General features: G+C 44.4%; 3 protein-coding genes across 14 annotated transcripts in view; 1 reads left to right on the plus strand and 2 right to left on the minus strand.

Annotated features, from left to right (window-relative positions):
• LOC146252029 (serine/threonine-protein kinase WNK2) overlaps nt 1-9,997 on the minus strand; it is a 35,497-nt gene extending 25,500 nt beyond the window's left edge. For 3 of the 8 annotated variants that reach the window (XM_084679246.1, XM_084679244.1, XM_084679249.1), the window contains exons 1-2: nt 9,928-9,992; nt 7,546-8,363 (exon numbers count right to left, since the gene is read on the minus strand). In XM_084679246.1, the coding sequence (XP_084535372.1) occupies nt 7,546-8,193 (648 nt within the window). In that variant the 5' untranslated portion in view covers nt 8,194-8,363; nt 9,928-9,992. Of the gene's footprint in view, nt 1-7,545; nt 8,364-8,775; nt 9,321-9,927 lie in introns of those variants that run through there. The other 5 variants (XM_084679247.1, XM_084679251.1, XM_084679248.1 and 2 more) reach the window with 4 other exon arrangements.
• LOC146252030 (ninjurin-1) lies at nt 9,461-17,047 on the plus strand. 2 transcript variants are annotated; one of them, XM_084679261.1, is made up of 4 exons: nt 9,461-9,813; nt 13,251-13,488; nt 15,225-15,396; nt 16,442-17,047. In XM_084679261.1, the coding sequence occupies exons 1-3, from the start codon at nt 9,769-9,771 to the stop codon at nt 15,365-15,367; spliced, it is 426 nt and encodes a 141-aa protein (XP_084535387.1). In that variant the 5' UTR covers nt 9,461-9,768; the 3' UTR covers nt 15,368-15,396; nt 16,442-17,047. The 2 variants fall into 2 exon arrangements, with proteins under 2 accessions (XP_084535387.1, XP_084535386.1); XM_084679260.1 differs by having other exon boundaries at nt 9,464-9,813; nt 15,225-15,386.
• Nucleotides 17,048-17,112: 65 nt separating this feature from the next.
• On the minus strand, nt 17,113-20,300 carry LOC146252031 (caspase recruitment domain-containing protein 19-like). 4 transcript variants are annotated; one of them, XM_084679257.1, is made up of 6 exons: nt 20,176-20,300; nt 19,351-19,490; nt 19,066-19,222; nt 18,669-18,737; nt 17,993-18,058; nt 17,113-17,881 (listed from the first exon to the last, which is right to left on the minus strand). In XM_084679257.1, exons 1-6 carry the CDS (start codon nt 20,186-20,188, stop codon nt 17,766-17,768), a joined length of 561 nt encoding a protein of 186 aa, XP_084535383.1. In that variant the 5' UTR covers nt 20,189-20,300; the 3' UTR covers nt 17,113-17,765. The 4 variants fall into 4 exon arrangements, with proteins under 4 accessions (XP_084535383.1, XP_084535382.1, XP_084535385.1 ...); XM_084679256.1 differs by having other exon boundaries at nt 17,113-17,884; XM_084679259.1 differs by lacking the exon at nt 18,669-18,737.
• Nucleotides 20,301-20,349: the final 49 nt, after the last annotated feature.

The following is a 20,349-nucleotide window of genomic DNA, read 5'->3' on the forward strand; positions in this document are numbered from 1 at the left end:
TCTCACACCGGAAATTAAGGATGTACACAGCACATGAATAAAAAGATTGGATGCAATCAAGATTTGAGCCTAACTTAGTACATTCTGGACAAACTTGGTTTGGTTCTTATTCTACAATCCCAGCCTTCAGTTTGTAATGCCTGAGACCAGATTATTATTTTCCAGGCTACAGCAGAGATTGACCAACATTTCACCTCTCCGGTAAGTATTGAGGGTATACCAGCACAAGGCAGACAGCCATGGTTGAGACACGGCCCTGGCATTGATCAACACCACGGTTGTTTCATTACGCCACCACAAACACGCACAAAAATCAATGGCCGATTTAGCCTTCCGTCTGCCCTCATCATCTCAGGATTGTGTGACCAATCGCTGTTCTTCTCCTCTTATCCCTCAATTAGTCTGGCCTTCTCCTGGTCTGATCCCTGGCTAAGGACCCTCTGGTTAGCTGCAGCTGTGATTAGTTGAATTTAAATAAGAACAATGGGATTAGACACATTCAAACATCTCTGCTGAGAAACTTAATATGTCACAACATTTTTAACATTGGAAATCTAGGCTTATAGTAATGCCTCTAAACACCAGTAGGCCTAACTGTGCATATGGCTCCATTATTCAGGTTGAACCATCCAGAGGCCTTTCCTCAACTCCTCAGAGCAAAGGGGAGGCTCCTCTCCAGCACCACGTCAAAGGACTGATCTCAGTGCAGAAACAAGGGAGCAGCACCGCAGTAACAGTATGGGCTGATCCTGGACCAGCTCCACCTCTGCAACATCCTGTCCCATCTGTCATCCAGTCCAGGAGGGGGAGGCCCGAGGCAGTGCCAGCCTGTCTGCTACTTATCTCTGTCTCAGTGCTACAGCAGAGCAGCAGAGCCCTGGCTCCGAAACAGGGCTACTCTTTAATTGGCGCGTTGGCACCCAGGGTGGCATGGTGAATTATTGAAGACTGGGATGAGATGGTGAGACTGCAGCAGTGAAAAGCCAACAGGAGAGGAGGAGGAAGGGATAGACTTGTGCACGTGGCCAACTACTTGGCCAAGGAGAGCACCGAAATGCTGACTAACCAGCAGGGCCATTCTACTTCAGGCAGAAGAAGACATGGAAAGATAACAGCATTGTCACATTGAGGAAATGGAAGGCTTTTTAAAACAGTAGCTGAAGCGTGTATGGGTGTGTGTTGTATACAAGGGCTACATTGCAAAGGTGTTGTGTAAGTGAGTGTGCGCGCGTTTGCTAGAGATGTGATGTTGCGTGTAGCCAGGATTAGGAGACGCAGGCCTCCTGTAAGCCTATTTCCTGTCACAGGCAAAATATGGAAGCTGACGAACAAGCGCTGCCATTGACAGAAAGACAACCCAACAAGAATGGGTAATAATAAGCTTTCCCTTTCCTCCACAGGCTAATGCTACTTACGTAATGAGTTCAACAACCAGAGGGTCACCGTCTTAACAGTCTGATTACATGTGTGTCAGAGAGATAGACATAGACAGCTAGAAGGCTACTTGTGATAGACAGCGGGAACAAGAGAGGATAAGAAAGGTGTGGAGGGCATTTTAGACCCAAAGTCCTCCTGGTGAGCAGTGGGAGCTAGCAGGAGTGCCTCTTAACAGCTGAGGCAGGACTATCTCACTATCTCCTGGCAGACAGATATGGAGTGGAGGGAACGGAGGCTTTCCTCTTCCTTCTCTGTGATAGCGAGCACAAGAGGGCGGGGCGAGGACAACCAAACTGCACTCTCTCCACAGCCTCTTCCAACCAGCAGGCAGCATCTGTGAATGGGATCAAACCAAAGACAGCAACGACCCACCAGCCCACCCCCCTCCACACACGCCTCTCCTGGGGGAGGCTTTCACCCTTCACCCACACAGCCCCAAAATCGAAACAGAATGGAAATCAGAGCTTTGTCATTCAGAGCAGTCAGTTCACGTGTCTCTCTAAGGAATACTCAGGGGGTAGGCTGTATGGCATGACTTACAGGATGTGATCAGTCTACCCATGCAAGGAGGCCCACTGGCCAGTTAAATGATGCTGCTAGCAGTTCGAATCTCCTCATTCAGTTTGAATGTCCTCATTCAGTTTGAATGTCCTCATTCAGTTCGAATCTCCTCATTCAGTTTGAATCTCCTCATTCAGTTTGAATCTCCTCATTCAGTTCGAATATCCTCATTCGAAGATTGTTAGATTGCTAACCAGCCACACTAGAGTACAGGTGGAGATGTGTCTGTCAGAGGAACCAGACACAGCTAAACATGGACCATGACAGATGGTGGTGACATCCTCCAACTCACACAAACACACACATATACAAATACACACAACGATCCACAGTCCACAGTAAACCCCAGAGAGGTTGTAAATAGAACTGTCCAGCAACAGTGGCTAGCCTAATAGCTGTGGTGCCATGACGCCAAAGCTAGTGTGTTCACCCAAGTGCTGATGACTGCTTTTAAGTCTGACTGAGACATCTGCTCCGGAACCACAATCGGCACACAATCACAATTCAAAGAATCCTTCAGAATATAATGTACCCTAAACCTGTACAGACCAGCGTGGACCAGGACAGTCCAACAGCGAGCCATCATCAGAATAACTGACCCCGCTTTAAGGCCGGAGCTCCCTTAGGTGTGTTCCAGTCTGCTCTGGGACAAAGGCCTGCCAGAGGGGCTGGGATGGCAGATTGAGCTGTCCTGATCTGACCCACCGCCGACGCCTCGCTTTTTTTAGGTGCTGCAGTGACGCGGCACAGAGCCAGAGAGGCAGCCTTGACTCAGCACAAGCACCCCTGCACAGACTTCACACTCCCCCACACACTGCTACTGCTTAGGGGCTGGAGTTACAGGCTCTGCATGAAAACATCAGGGATGCCATAGGTCTTTCCTACATCCAACCTTTTAGCCAGCAAACTGAGGGGTTTCGATACCTCCCAACCTGCGCCGACGCGCTACAACGGGAGAGCGTGAAACAATCTTCTTTTCTCGGCTGCTACGGTTCAGACAACCGGTAGATTGCTACATTTACAGTCATTTGCTGCTGCAGCTTAATGTGAACACTAGTGTCTTACTAGTGTAGAATTTGTGTTTATGCTTCGGATCAATGACACCAGATCGTTTGCTGGTCAGGCCAGTCGATGCATCGATACAGAGACGGACTGCACCACAAATCCCCACAGAGCAGAGCAACGTGACACACACATACCTGACCTTCATGGATGACACCACTGAAATCACCCAACACCGACATGCATCAGCAGAAGGACTATGTCAATCTAAATACAGGATTATGGATTTGACTTCGGCCTGACACACTTAAACCAAATCCAGGCACCTTATGCTATTATGTAAAGGGCTCAATGCCACTGAAACCAACCATATAGGACCATGTCCCCACACCACGGGGGCTCAGACCAGGGTGCTAAAGAGAAGTTCAGGAAAGGTACACATGGAAAGAGTTTCCATTATACCACAGCTTGAAATGACTGAGGGGCTCAAAAACTCATTAAAAATGTTTTTATATATATATATATATATATATATATATATATATAAACCACACAGAGGTCTGCTACAGAACAGGAACCACTACTGATGCAATAGCATCTGTATTCTCATCTGCCTCTACAGGTCCACACTGTGACTGTTCCATGGGCTGGTAAGGAGGGCGTTTCCCAGGAGGCTGCTCACTGCACTGAGGATCTGCAGGGAGGGGAGGAGAGGGGAGGGAGGAGGATGATGATGAAGGTTAGAATGGGGAAGGGCCACCGTCAGTGGTCTTGGTCTCTGGGCTCCATCATGCAACAGTAGCAGCACACACAACAGAGCATTGATCTGCAGAACCTGCTCTGCAATCAGCCAAGGCATCAGCCTTGCATGTGTCGACCACCCCTCTGTCACCTCAATCAACCCCTCAATCAACCACCACCTCCCACCACTCTTCCGCAATGATGTCATCCTCATGGAATACATTATGTACAGCCGAGATGAAAGGATTGGATCCCGCTTATATTGTGCTCTGGCTGGTTATGCCGGGCGTGGCAACTAGGCACAGACTCTAGCAAGCTAACTTGCTAATGTGTACCTTCCCATCATTTCATCCTGTACAACTAGGTCAGCGACTGCTGCCATTTTGTCAGAGTCAGCGTGCGTGCTTGAACTCTACCGTGAGCCATGTTTTGACTGGCGGGAGAGGCTTTGTGCTGCATTGTTCAGATAGTATTTCCCCACACGACATACCTCAGCCAGAGGAGGTGAGTGGGCGAGGGGGAGCCGGAGGACCAGCCGGAGGAGACACACATTCCTTGGTACATTCCTTGGTGCTAAACGTCATTACTTGTATGCAAATAAGTCATCAAGTTTTACTTAAAGCATACATCTTTGCTTAACTGAACTTGTAAGTATTGCTTGCTGACAGTCTTTTAGAACAAACCAGTTATCAAGGTCAGCCTCTGGCACCACTTGCACAGATAAACTAGCTAGCTGCCCTTAACTGCCAGACTTTGCCCACTTCTTTCTGGCCCAACTAAGCCTGGTTGGCTGCAGCAGGTCAGGGGCTGAGCTACTGATGAGGTCAGGGTAGAACTTCAGACCTGCTCCCGCCCACTCACAGTTCCCCATGACCCACTTGGGCAACTCTTGTGATTTCCTTTCTCCATCTCCTTGATCACATGGGGATCACACACACAAAACAGGGTCTACACACCACACAAGTCAAGACCAAATGTTCGTACCACAAAGTGTCTGTGGTGACTGTGGTCTCCCCTCACACTCGGACTAAAACATTCTCCTTCCATTGTGTCATTCTCGTCTCGGCGATCCGATGCACAACAGTAGATTGTCTGGATTCTGCAGAACATAAGCACTTGAGTGCACCACACTACTGAGGTGAACTGTGTGAGTGTGGGGTCGTATGATGAGGGACCAGCTAGCAGAAGAGTTGTGGATGACAAGACAGAAGTCACTGGGGGGATCTCTCTTTCAACCTTCTACTGAGATGAACATCCTATCGTGCTCTAAGACCATCTGTGTGACATAAGCCTGGGGAGAATGTGCAGAAAGAGAATGAGAGATACAGAAAATTAGAGATAGAGTGAGAGAAAGAGAGTTTGAGAGATAGAGTTTGAGAGCAAGATTGAGAATGAGAGATAGAGTGAGAGAAAGAGTTTGAGAGAGAGTGAGAATGAGAGAGAGTGAAAGAAAGAGAGTTTGAGAGATAGAGTGAGAGAAAGAGAGTTTGAGAGCAAGAGTGAGAATGAGAGATAGAGTGAGAGAAAGAGTTTGAGAGAGAGTGAGAATGAGAGATAGAGTGAGAGTTTGAGAGATAGAGTGAGAGAAGGAGTTTGAGAGAAAGAGTGAGAGTTTGAGAGATAGTGAGAGTGAGAGTTTGACAGAGGCCAGGAGAAACAGGGAGAGTGCACGGCACCAGATTAAAACTTTCAAGCAGAGAAACCATGTGACCAGCAGGAGGAGGCTGAGTGGAAAATCACAGAGAAACATCCCTCTTTCACCTACCTACAACAACGCTGCCACATACCACGGCAGTCCACTGGGCAACGCATGCCCAGCATCACCCACATGCACTAGTACAAAGGGGAAAACATGTATGGCACTGATAATACAACTGACTAAAACAACTGACTGCTGTGGGCACGGCTGTTTAGAGGTGAAATGAGGAACCTGGTGTTGTAAGTGGACAATGCTCCCCACGTCTTGGCAGAACCATCCGGACTGTGCTCTTTACAGGCCACCAGGGGACCCTGACAGCCACACTACACATACATTAAACATGTTCACCATGCTCACTAACCCCACACACTGTGAAACCCTTCTTAGGAAAGCCAGAATTATTCCATTCAAAGACAGTATCAAACGTTTGACACAGCAGTCAAATGAGTAAATGCAGAAGCAAAGATAACAGAATCACAATACTGTATGTGTGAGAAATGCAGAAAACCTGAAGTTGGTTGAATTTGGGTACAGTTTAACTTCCATTACAGCTATTGTTATCTCCAAATGCACTACTAGAGAAGTAGTCAATATGAAAGGAGTCCTGTTTGATTTCTTAGTGAGATAGACCATTCGGAAGGATCAATAATCGTGACGCACAACCATTTCTAATTAATTAAATGGGACCTCATGCAAAACCAAATGACAGGGCTGCTTGAGTCCCGATCAATGTGTCTAATCAACTACAAAAAGTAACAGTGATTGGGGCAGTAATTTTGGGCAGAATTGACAAAAACAGAGTGCAAGAAAGTGGTTTTAACAGCCAGTGGGGAAAAATGCCTGGATTGCTAATTGAGTTCCATAGGTGCCCACTAGAGGCAGTGTTTGCCCATTAGTCTAAGGGGACGTACAGAAAAAATGTTTTTTCTGGCCCACATCAATTCCTCTCCATGACTGGTATTTGCTGTGTACATGATCTCCATGCTTGGATCAAGTTGGATCCTCCATCTTTGTCCCCAACCTGTGAGTCATGACATCATTCATCTGTAACGATGCTAGGCGGTGCAATCACATGACATCATTGGGCACCGTATTTACCACCAGGTAGCTCACATTCCCACATACAAAACAAACTACCTCAACAAGCTTCAGTTTCTTACACACAAATTCAGGCCACCACACTGCTCCCAGCATGCAACAGTACGTTCAGCTGTTTCCTGTCTGTGGGCATCCTGTCTCACAGAGGGAGGGGAGCCAAGGCCTTCACCTTTCACCACCTACTGCTGGGTACAGGCCAGGAAATGCACCTACTGTGCTGCTACTGTATTACAGGATCACATTAGAAGTGCTGATCAGAGATTGACCTAGATCATACATTGTGGACTATGCTATACCTCCTTTTGAATAGCACCAATGGCAGACAAGAGCCAAGGTAAAATGAGTGATACTGTGTCAGAGGACTGCAGTCATGCTTATTAAAGTTTCTTTGAGCCTCCTGGGAGAAAGAGGTCATGGTAATCCTGACCAGCAGTCTTTATAAGACAAATATAATGAGGGAATACCCATGCATGGTCCAAGCTTAGAAGTTAGTTTCTCATTGTTCAAGAGACTCCAAGCACAATGTAATTTGGGACATTAGGTAGTAAAGCCTGTCAATCCACATCTATAAAGCCTTTAATATTTGTAGAAAAGCCATTTACAACATATTGGTATAATCTCAACTGTGGTGGAAGTAATTAACAGGTCCCTGTAGACATCAACAGTCTCCTGGCCTTGTGGAGCCTGTCTGACAGCAGAAGGGACATCCCGTGAAAGCCCCTGCATCACTGGCTGATGGAAATGATTGAGGGAACCTCTCCCCTGTCATCCATTACACGTTTCAAAACATCCACACTGAGATAAGATTTTTTTAAAGTCATATAGCTTACATTGGTTAAGCAGGTTTGGTTACAAATGTGCATGTTGTAACCAAACGTTCAAACAAAATAAGCATTTGTTTTAACTTTATTTTGGGCTGTTTAACTACGAATGCTCACTTTGCATTAGAGATTAAATTAAATTGGACAATATATCAATCAAGAAAAAAAAAGATGTAGTTGGTATACCTGAAGCTCACACCAGGCAACCTCCACCCAGGTGTCAGTATCCAGGCCCTTGTACACAGTCTTGAAGGACCCTCTCCCGAGTTCGATATCGAACTTGAGAAACCTTCCCCCAGGAGACGTGGAGACAGCCTTCATCTCAGCTTCCTCCTCGTTCTCATCGCTTGCTGCTTTGATAGCGTTTTTCCCGCCGTCAATGGAGACAACACCCAATTTGTCTCCACCTTTTTCTTTCTCATCGTCGGCACTTGCACTCTCTGTCGCGCTATCTTTTTGACCACCTTGGCTCTCGGTGCTTGAGCCCTCCTGTATTCCAGACCGTGTCCCTCGTGTCCTGTCTACTATTGTGCGCAGGTTTATGTTGAGGATTTTATTCCTGTTGTCACATTCGGGAGCCTCAAAGGCCTGCTCATCTGAGTCTGAGAACCATAAACTTCTCCTGATGAATCTTTGACGCACGATCCGCTGATAATTTGAAGGAGGGCTCGGGTCGCTTCCACCTCTCACGACTGTCGAGGTTTCCATATTATTGACGTTTCCATCGCTGATAGTCTCATACATATTAATGTTGAGTTCACACTGCGAGTTAGGAACAGAAGGATATTTTAATCCCAGGGAAGCCTCCGAATTGGACTCGTCCCCCGATTCCATTGCGATTGTAACGTTGAATCACTGATGTTTCCAGATAATGTTTGCCATGGCTAGAGAGTTCCCAACACGGAGACAGAGTTGGGGCTGAATACCTGCAGCGCCCGCTCGGTGACGCAGTTCGCCAGCATGGAGGTATCAAGATGCGCTGTCACTATGTGGCTTCATCCAGTCTGAACAGTGGCAAGCAAAACAATAAATGTTAGAGGTTTAGTGCGAATAAATGCTTTCAAATCAGACCTGGTTAGATTTGCAATGAGCATGATCCGAGATACCACCACTGCTGGGGAACAACTATATTTGGAAAAATACGTTTAGCTAGCTTTCATTGCCTGCATTCTAACATGAAATGAATTCGAGACTTTGATATGCGGTACTCTACGAGCCAGTCTAGCTATCTAACAAAATTCGACGAGATGCGCTCATCTACACCATGCTGCAAAATAGATTGAATTAACAATTACTCAAAGCGGACAGACAATTCAACAATCACTTGTAACATTAATAATACTTTAACTTACGTTTAGGGAATACTAATGTTTGCAATGTATTCACACTGTAAGTAGCTAGTCACGGGTTACTTACCCATGCAAGTCGGTGAGCGTCCCAATAGAGCGAGATAGCTAGCTAAATCCTGCTGGCTACTGCCTCACTTACACTGTCTGAAACCTACTGAGATTGCCAGACTTGCTAGCCTGCCCGTGGTTGTAAACCGGACCACAACAACTTGGCTAAAACAGCTTTTGCTGAATTATTGACAACTGTTTATTTCCGTATATGACATTATACATTATGGATTAAACAGAAACAAGTGCTATTTTTTTTTATGACCCACTCTGAGCTCTCTACACTATCTTGCCGATGTATTACTAGCTAGCTAACGATAATGTTAAGCGATGGAAACGCTTAAGTTTGCGTGTAAATGTAGCTATATATAGTTAGGTAGAAGATAAAATCCCCAAACTAGTTAGCCAGCGAAAATTGAAATTGATTAACCATCATATGGATGTGTATCCTCAGCATTCAATCGGCGCAGTCAAGTTAAAAGCTACCTAGCTTGCTATCCATCTTCACACAAATCAGCCGGCACGGTGTGCGTCTGTGACACTCACTCACAGTTACACGCCCATGCCCTGGTAGCAATGCTGCACAACCAGACCACCCAATGAAAGTGTACCTTTTAGCGCGAGTCCACTAATAGGCGCAATAAGCCACAAAGTAGAGCAAACATTATGGCATGATATCAATGTCATTGAAATGTTAAGATGCTTTGCTAAGACAATATGGTCGCACAGATGAGTATGTGTTGCGTTACTTTTAAATGGATACATGAGCTTGTGTACTAAACACAACACTGTGGTTAGTCTAGCTAGCTGATCTGAGACCAGTATAGCCTACAGTAACTTGTCCATTCCTTCCTGAAACCCAAATAGCGACACATACATCGCGCACATACCGTTCACTGTCACAAATGCCCGTCAGTATTTGTTATAGGCAATTATACTTAGCTACTTGCTACTGTATACTTTTCTTAACTTTACTATGTCGAAAAACTAGCTAGACTGGATAGCCAGCAACATGGAAATTAACGGGAATGGAGGTGCCGTAGAGGGTAGAAGAGAGGTGAGCCCTTTTAGAATCATCTCTTAGTGCTAGGATAGCAAACGAAGTTAAAATAGATGCGGTAGCCTGTCGCCACCAGTTGATTAGTTAATTTAAACGTTCATATCATATTACCAGTGTGGCCGCCAACTTTGTAGGGTTTATTCATGCAGATGTATTTCGGTTTGCTCGAACAAGCTGGTTGCCATGGTTAGGATAAAGAGGCGGGTGTTTAGGAATTCATTCAAAGACTTGCGTTCTCAACACTTCTGGAAAAATAGCATTCCTAATCTTAGATGTCATCATAATAAAGCATATTAATACCGGCTATTCACTGTGGGTAGCCTACATCATTTTTTAGTGTAGATGATTAGATAATTGATGGTCCACTGACACCCCCCACAGAATGCAATGAGCCTGAGTAAAAAAGACACTAAAGGACAAGTAGGTAGGCTAGCCTAAATGGTTTAAACCAATTAGAAATAAACTAGTTTATAAACACGATTTGAAACCTCCTATAAAAGAGTGTAATATCCTTTGTACAGCACTCGAAAAACATTACGATGGTTTGCAGATGACCAGCAAGATTGGTTGCAGAACAAAGCCCACCCTTGGTCAAGTCTGGAGTCTGATGACAAGCTGCCCGAGTCTGTTGACCACGCACTGATGGCACCTGAAAGGCTTTGTGGAAAACGAATGGTTTCTTTGTGTCCAATCACTTGCATAAATGGACAATAATAGTGTCTCCTGCTCTGTTGGTCCTCTCTCTTTAGTTATGTTGATTGCATTTTGTTTTTTGAGTGCCTGTCTGATTATTTGTCCTAGATCTGTACTTTATCCAAATCTCACACTTCATATAGACTTACTGTTAGCTTGAATGTTTTGTACTGCAATGGTTGCAGCAGTCATTTTACTAGCTCTACTAGGTAGCTCACAAAGCAATAACCAAATACTTTATAGAGGGAGGAAATGAGCAGTTGGGTCATCAGAACATCCTGGCCCTAATAGCTCTATTTAATTAGACAGAGAATGCCAGGCTCTTGTGTGTAACTGTCAGAGCCCCAGTATCAAAGACCAAATGGAATATCTTTACACTCAATAAAATAAGCAATTTGTATCATTTACAATGTCTGTTGGAATCACTGAGGACTCATTGGAGTTATTTTGCCTGCATATCTTTTCTGTTGTAATTTGCACTCTGGCTATTGGGCTTGGCTGTCCAGCCTTGAGAGTATACAGTAGGTTTCAGTTGGTATGTCTTGTAGGCTAGCCTTCTGTGTTCAGAGGGTATTAAAACTAAAAGCCCTTCAGAGAATCATAGAGATTAGATTTAGTATTGTTGGGTCGATCCTTCCTCTGGAGGAGAGCCAGAGTTTGAGGTGAACAGAGAGAGGGAGACTGATGGAACATGATGGATGGAGGCCAGAAAAGTGCTGATGCAACAAGACAGAATGCAGCACAATAATAATAGTCAAAACACACATTATGTGACTTAACAAGAGCATGTTTCTTTTGCATAGCAGTGATAGCCCCTGCCTTTGAAGATTCTCTCACATTTTCAACAAGAGAGGTTATCCCACAATGCAGGCAAACACAGTTTAACTGGCTGCTAATGACACTCCCTAAAGTAGCAGTTTGGCACCAAGTCAATACATTGATAACATTTAGTTGTTGTGTAGACAAGGGGTGTACCACATCTGCATGATCCGAGTTGCAAGGACACACCTTAGCAGTTAGGTTCTGCTGCATTCTGCTCTTGTCTTAACTGTGCACTTGTGTAAATCTTGTAAACAAGACAAAGTAGCTGACAACAGGTTAGATATGGAGACATTGGAGGAAGCTGCTAATGCTAATGAATGAGTCTTTATCCAGCTCTGCAGAAGCCTGTTAACGACCATTCATTTGAATCAGGTGTGTTGGAGCAGGGAAACATCTAAAACATGCAGGACAGGGGGTCCCATGGACCAGGGTTGGGAACCACTGCTCTAGGTTATATCACTTCGTCTGGCTACATTTATTCCTCCGGTTTTGTCCGTGCATAGTATTGCTATTAAGAATGATGTCTACTTGATATCTCTCAAACATACACACCACAAAAGGTTTGACTTGAATAATTAATTCCAAAATGAGCATCAAACCCTTATGTTATGATCAATAGAGACCAATCAACTTTGTTGAGACCCTTGGTTATAGGACAAAATTGCAATGGACAGTGGCTGTGTGATTGATCACAGTGTGGCTTCTTTAGTGGAAAAGCAAAACGTCAATTACATGCAAATATATTCCATGTTCTTTTATCAAGAGAAGTCCTATTATTTGAAGACAGGAATGTGTCTATTGAATTTTAACTGTACTTTTAATGAAATGTGAGGTGTTTTACATACACCCACATTGGAAATGGGTTGCAGTGTTTATGTTGAATTCAGAAATCATGCCACACATCACAGTCAGTCTCTCTCCTGAGGGCTTGGTGATTCATATGAGCTCTGTGGTAGATTAAAGGGGTTCCTATTCTCTGCCGTCCTAAAACAGAGCTCTCTGCTGTGTGTCCACCCCACTCAACCTCTGTGTCTCTCTTCCTGGAGCGCAAAGGAAGATTGTGTACACACAGCTCTGTGGATCATCTCACAGGCCAGCCATGCACAACTGCAGGATGGGTGAGGAACACAAAAGATAAATGATGTCAAAAGGTTGGCTATACGTTGGCTTATGTTTTGTAGGTGCACAAAAGGCTACTTAAATCAGGCTCAGAGTTCCTCTTATCAGTGTCTGTTTGTAAACATGTGTAGGCAGCGTTGGTCTACACTGTGTAAAGAGAGGCATGGGTCATCGCCAGTGGTTGAAGGACAGTGTGGCGGTGCTTTAAATGGACAGATGAGGTCATAGTTAGCAATCTGCTCTCAAGGAAAGAGAGGAGTGTTGCTGGGTGCTGAGATACAGTGTTACATGTGTTCATTTTCACCCACTATTAGCTCAATGCAACGTTAATGCAGTCGTTTGTTACACGTACAGTTCCTACATGTTCCACTGCGCGTTAATGGGACAGGAATTGTCTCAGTGTGTCCTTCCTGTACTAATGTGAGCTGTCCACATAGTTCATGCTCTCCTAATGGCTGTGCTGTCATGTGTAGATGCTTGTAATTATATCATCAGCAGTATTTCCTTATTAGCGTGGCCTACATCTAAAGTGTTGTATTACCGCACAGTGTTTACTTCATCTTTGTTGGACACAATAATTAGTTTAAACCTTCTGTACATTACCACCACATACAGTGTTTCTTTCTCCCTACGCTGTCAATCTTTGTAGTGTGTGATAATACCAGAATATTCCATTAAGGAAGGTAGGATCAGAGGGAAAGATGTTAAATCCCACACAATATTCTCCATTGTCCTTAATACATGGTATCTGTCCTACTGTTGTTTTTGTTATTGTTGATCATGTGTGTTTCTTCCCCCAGTCCCCCCCTACAGATGATAGGCAGGACAGGGCTGCTCACCTCAACATGAACCACTATGCCAACAAGAAGAGTGCAGCAGAAAGCTTGCTGGATGTGGCTCTGCTCATGGCGAACGCTTCCCAGCTGAAGGCTGTTCTGGAGCAAGGCCCAGCCGTCTCCCTCTACACCCCACTCATCACCCTCATCAGCATCTCCCTCTGCCTGCAGGTCACTGTGGGGGTTCTGCTCATCTTCATCGGTGAGCAAATCAATAGTTGTAATTGAGCATAAAATGCGGTCTCTATTAGATAGAAGCACAGCTTCTTTACATTTTACTGTGTAATGGAGTTGTGTTCTGCAATCTTCACTGGCTCAATGTTCTCTCTGGGGCTCTTCTTCATTGGTGGGAGCGTATTTACAACCTGCTCCTCCTGCCTAATGTTCACCTCTCCCTACTCTGGGCTGACCTTCTCTAAGGAGCATGCTCTGTCAAGTCCAATGTCTCCTGACAAACTACCCATTACCCACCAGACTCCAACTGTAGCCATAGCAACCCAGCCAGGCCTGCGACCAGGTCAGAGTTTATTTGGTTGTAGTGCACGTATCAGCATAATAACAGATTTGCATGTGTGTATGTGTGTTTGTTGAAGGGGGTTGTATGTGTTTGAGTGAGGAGCTGTTGTTAAAAAAAGTGTTCAAGTCATGACAATACAGGCCAAATCCTGCCTTGATCATTAGCACTGGACAGATACTTATATTATATGTTGCCTGACATTCAGTGTGGTGTGTGAAGATGCCTTGAGGGAAATATCAGAGATCATAGTGTAAGAGTTAAATAAAACTGTTAGAAACGTTAAAAACATCACAAAACAGCTCTTTTTAAATGGAAATAAATGATTAAACCATGGCCACCATGGTCCACTACATAGAAGTATGTTGTATAGTACTGTACAAGAGACTGGTGATTCAATTATAATGCAGATATTTTAGAACTAATGTTTTTATCCAACATACGGAAGAACATCCAGCTACATCCAGAAGTGAAATTGTGATGGTAGTTTGTATTTTAAGTAGGCTTCCTGGAAGTAACTGAAACAAATCTAGTTTTAATCATTAATCACTCTTTGTTGCTTTTAATTGGAACCCATTGACTACGTCAGAGGATGCCTTTCCTGTAGGTTTATTGAGTGCGTCTATCTGACTTCTCTTCAAGCATCACGTGTCAGTAAGGTATAGAGCCAGCACGGGAGAGGCAGCACACACTCCCTCTTGGCCCTCTGACCCTCACACACCACCACCACCGTCACATCCATCCCAGAAATCCCCCTCCTCTAACTTATGCCTTTTCTTTCACACTCACTCTTTCATCCTCCAGCTCTATTGTCCCCTTTTACCAGTGACAAAATCTGTGACCTGCTGCCCCCTTTATACCCCTCCTTTCCCTCGAGCCCCCCCCCCCCCCCCCACATACACACCTCCCTCCTGTCTGATGGGGTCAGTAGAGCATGCTGTGAGTGCCCTACATTCCATCCCCCCCCCCCCCCCGGGCATAGCCAGACACACACAGCCTTGCACACACTAAAGATCCTCACATCGTTTAACCTGTGCTAATCTGCCTGACAAAAAAGGACTTCCACACAGCCAAAGACAGACACACACACACACACACATGTCATGTCACATGATACACTACAGGACATTCCATTAGAGACACCATTCACCATGTGTCCCTACAGATACCACACTGATACAGTCTTAACTATCCTTTCAGAGTTGCTTTGTCCTGAACACACACTTCCTTTAAAAGGTATGAGAGTTCAGTCAGGGACACGCAAGAATGGGCACTAAGCATTTACACAGTGCATGGAATGCACTATGCAGGGTGTAAATCAGGATGTCACTATGTGCTTCTGGCTCGAGTCCCAGCAGAGCCAACATCTTCCATTCATTACCACCCTGTCTTAAGTTTGACTATGAATCTTATCTCGTCCACAGTACGGTGGAACCTAAATGATGAAAGCAAACACTTCAGATTAAACCTGATGGAGAGCCTGTCCACATGCATGGTCTTCATCATCACGGTGGTCAATGTCTTCATCACAGCCTTCGGAGTTCAGAGACCGAACCAGAGCGGTTGACCCACTTAGAGCTTGACAGGTAGCGTCAGGTATATTGCTCTCTGTTTCTGTCTCTCTCTTAAACACACACAAACATTACAAACAGGTATTGTTTGTTCACATGATGTGTCGTACCTCCCCCTTTCCTACCAATAGGTCCCAATGACTCAGCACCTGCTCTCTTGAACTTCCCAACAGCTCATCCCTGCTCCCCAACCTGACCCACAAACACACAAACAGTTCCAGTGCACCACAGAAACTTCCACTAGAAAAACACCTCATACAAAATCCAGCTACTGTTTATTTACCAGAACTCTTTTGTCCCCAGTCACAGCATGCTGGGGCAGCAAGAATAAGAGAGAGGGACTAAGGGTGTGTGTAAGAGAGAGACTGAGGGTGTGAGAGAGATACTGAACGTGTGTGGGAGAGAGACAGCTAGAGAGAGAGATGACAAGGTCAACTTGTATAAACATTGTGTTGGTTTGAGGGGGACAAACAGGAAAACAGAGACAACAGCAAGAGACACGTGACCTCGCTGTCTGCCAACTGCCCTGTCCCCTTGTAACCCCCAGCAAGCAGCATACACCCACACACCTATGCATGCCTATACAGACACACTCATCAAACTGAAGTTTACATTTTTTATCACATTTATAAGGTGAAAGCCAAACGCCACAAGGCTTTTCCATACAGAGAGACATACTGTACATATAGAGAATGGGTTTTGAGAAACTGGGCCTCTGTAAACTAAACACATTATAATTATACATACTAGAACATTTTAGTGTTGAGAGTGCTTTTGAGAAATAAGACAAATGGTGCCTGTGGCTGTTAGACTCAGTGTGTTGTAAATCAGCATCAACAGCACACAAATACAAATATAGAACCACTCATTAAAACTGAAGCCTTGATTAAACGTTTGTCTCAACCCTGCCACCAAACCCTGCATTAGAACTGAACCATCTAGGATACAAAAACCAAAACCATTTCGTAGAATTATTACAACTGACAGTGAAACTTGTCTGTGATAGAGTTACTTCTGATGATAATGCACTATTTTTTATGTCAAAGTGACATAGTCTATTCCTTCAACAGCTGACTCTGGTAACCGTGGAAACGCTCAGAAGTCCCATTTCTGAGACACAGCTTCTCTCACAGAAGATGTTTGAACTGATCAATATGATTCTATAATGTATTTTGATTGCTCCTATAAAAACAGCTCTCTACTACCCTGTACAGAGCAGAGATATTCTCCATGTGGAAAGGAAGAGACAGAGCTAGAAATGTGTGGCTGACTGTAGCATTGTCCTCAAGAATAGAGAATAGCAGGGATCTACCTCAGAAGACCATACACCATCCACAGAGCCGTAGCTACATATAGGGTACCTGAGGTTCAGACCTCAGTAAAAAGAAAAACATCTGTTCTACCGTTCTACTGTTTATGAAGGATTGTTTAGTTACTTTGGCCTATCCGGTCATCTTTAGCACATTTTTACATTGTCAGTTCTTCCAATACAAGCCCCTAAGCAAAGAGAGGAGCACCCTCTAGTGTCTTCTTTTGGAATGTAATGTTCCCTCGTGTTATGTTATATACATACCTTGTGGTATGTTTAATAAAAAGTGTTTATTGTTATGAAAGGAATGTTACGATCTATTTGTTTCCTTAATGTGTTTCAAATGGTTTGAAATGCAACTACAAATGTCCTGGTCCAGGTTAATAAACCTCATACTTTATTTCAAAGGAGAAAACTAGTCTGGATGATAAATTAGAGACCAATTCAGTTCATTTATTGATCATCCATGGTTTTCTGAGGACAGTGGATTTGAGATCAGTGCTGACATCAGGACTCACATCACAAAGCTATCCCCACACCATCAGAAGGCACTGAATGTTGTAAGTAAGCGAGAAGGTGATGACAATTACTCTGTGTGTACAACATTCTATAACTGTGTTCAACGTACAGAAACAGGCAGTAGTTTTGTTGTTCATACTTGAGGGTGTTGAAACATTCATTTGAGGCATCCAAAGTTACACAGCAGCTTGTTTTGATAAAAAGTTCATTTACCAGGCATACAAGTAAATGTTTAGCCTTTTCAAGTTACCTAGGATTCAATTAATTAGATGAAATAGTGATACTGACCTGAATGTGGTCGCCTAATGCTCTCTTATCAGTGGTGTTCAAATTAAGAGCATAGAGACACTGTTTGTTAAAACAATTATGTCCAATAAATCAAGGTTCAATTTGAATCTTTACCGTTGACCAAATAAGTAAAATTATATTTACAAGTATGTACAACCTTCATAAAGTAGCACCTTAGAACTTCCTCTACTAGTAAGAGTTTGGCATAGCAAAGTGATATGTTTTGCAAAGGGACATCTTCTCCATAGTTTTCTTTTAAGCTTGTTTCTTAAATAGTCTTATATTGTTCTGGCTCCATCATCGGCATATGATATGAGGACATCACTGGCTCCCCTGCTCAGTCCAAGAGCCGTGTACTGCAGCAATGAACCTGGACCCTTCACTGCCTTCACTTCTGCTGGGCAGGAAAGGAGAGAGAGGTCAAATTGTGGGACAAGAGGAGAAAGAGTAAGAAGCATCGTCCAGCTAGAGATCCATCAAGTTTCTCCTAGGCTGACTGACTCACCCCCACAATAATAAAGCATGGCCAGGCCCACTGCCAGACTGAAACAACTTAAGAAGAACAATGGTCCTGGAGGAATAGAGTGAGGTTAGAGGAAGTTAAACAGTCTGGACATCTCACCAAATCTTACATTTTGCAGAAAATGAAGGAAACTGTATGAGTAAAACATGACAGAACAACATCTCTCTCAATCTCATGATTGGATGTTGAAGCTTCATTAGCTGAGCATCACGGTTGACCCACTTCCCTGTCTCCAGTTACCTCTGACCCAGTGGAACAGGAGAAATGTGCAGAGGAATGCAGGAGAGGTTGTTTGGAGGAAGAGAGGGGGGGGGGGGGTGCCCCCCACACATTTAGTTGTCTGACCCATTAAAGGCCTGGCTCTAATTGAACCATGAATGACAGTGCAGTGGGCCTGCACCAAGAGACCAAAAGGTCACATTGTGATGCTGGGCTTTACAAGGAGAATCAGACAAGCAAGTTCTGCAGTATAACTAAACTTGAAGGTAAAGAGGGTAATTTTACTTACAAGATAAAACAGTTTCACTCTGCCTTACTAAGCTGTCATTATCTTATACCACAAATACAATATTGTAACAGTTATGAGTTAATGTTGTGGCAGTTATGAGGTATCTGTTTATCGATAGTCTAACCCTATAATTATTAGTATTAGATTTACCCCTGTCATTAAGTACATATCTCTCTCTGCGCCCGGCCCCTGTGTTAGTCCAGATTGGGTCTGCCGTCTCTAGAACAGAGCAGAACACAGTCAGTCTCACTACACCATTAAAAACTCTTACACACACACTTGCCAAGCCTACATAGGCAATACACAGTAGAAAAATACGGAACTAATCTACTTTGCTGATGAGCATTAGTCAAGTCCATTGGCCCCTCTCTGTCCTAATGGGATTGCCACATAAAGTGACACGAGGGGCGGCAGGGGTAATTGGAAAACAGCTTGTGGTACACAGTGATGAGATGGGAGAGAGGGTAATGTGATTTAGAAGACAGGAAGATAGGCAGGCAGACAAACTGTGTTTTGACAGTATAACTGTCTGTGGTCAGTGTTGTACCTCTGCTCCTGACTCTGGTGGGTAGGCTGAAGTAGATGTTCTCAGCGTGGATGTGAAGCCCTCTGTAGAACTCATGACAAGCCTCCTCGCCCTTCCCCTGCAGGTGCACCAGCAGCTCAGCCAACCGCACTGTGGTGGGGACCCTCAAGTTCCGGAACTATAGCAAGACACACGTTACACAACAGGACACACACATTTGCATGATCAAATATGGACACAACTGTTCACATTTAAACTTGTGTTACTAGTTGATAGATCAGGGTAAACAGTCCCCTATATACTCACTCTCTGGGCCTCTTTGTCACTCAATATCTGGGGGTAGATTCTGTTGAGCTGGAGGACCAGTTTGTCCACCAGTTCTGTGTCCATTCGCTGGTCTGAACACAGGAACTGGCTGTCTCTCTGGAGCTGCTCATGGTAACCGTCTGGGGTGCATAAGGGCAGAGCAGGCGGCTAACACAAGAAACTGATAGTCTTATTTCAAGGTCTCGAGAAGAGATTCAAATATCATGCCATGTACCTTAGTGCGTGCAAGCAGGTAGGATCAGGCAAGGGCATTAGAGACTGATTTAATTGTAACACTAACGCTAGTAGAAGTTGCTGATCTACAGATAATGTACCATGCTTGTGTTGTTGGCATCGGTGCTTCCCTGAGAATACATGCCTAAGAGGTTTATCGTCTCCTTTTAGAAAGTTTAATAAAGTTTGTCACGCGAGGGCTGGACAATACCTTGATGCCAGACACGTTAAATTACGGAACAAGTAAGAGTAGCCTGCATTATTTTTGCTGCGAGTGTTTAAATGTTCAAATGAGGACATTGTGTCGGAATTACGGTGGGCAAAGCAGATTGTTATCGAACAATGTAGGCTATTATTCATTTAGTGCAGATTTAACCTTAGCATGGGAAAATGTTTGCTTTAACGGTTGCTGTCAGTTAAATACACGACACTTAATCATCATACGTAATAAGATGACACCAGAAGTTTTTGAGAAATGGATTCAACAGGTCGCAGAAGCCAACAGCGCATCGACAATGTAGCTTCAGCATTTAATTTCCCGTTACAATTAAAAACGAAACTCGAGGAGGCTACCAATTTTATTGAACTAACCTGCCAGTTCCATGTAGAGAAACGATGTCAGTGACTTTCTCAGCCGACAGATCTTCGGTAACTTCCGGCTCTCCCCAGTGACTCGGTGACAGCTCCAGCCAGAGCTCCAGCACTCAGTGCCACCATCGCCACCCAGTGATTACGCCGCCCAGTGACTTACCCCGGCCATAGCCA

This window comes from Hypomesus nipponensis, chromosome 18, assembly GCF_054491055.1.
Source record: "Hypomesus nipponensis isolate SF chromosome 18, ASM5449105v1, whole genome shotgun sequence".
Taxonomy (NCBI): Eukaryota; Metazoa; Chordata; class Actinopteri; order Osmeriformes; family Osmeridae; genus Hypomesus; species Hypomesus nipponensis.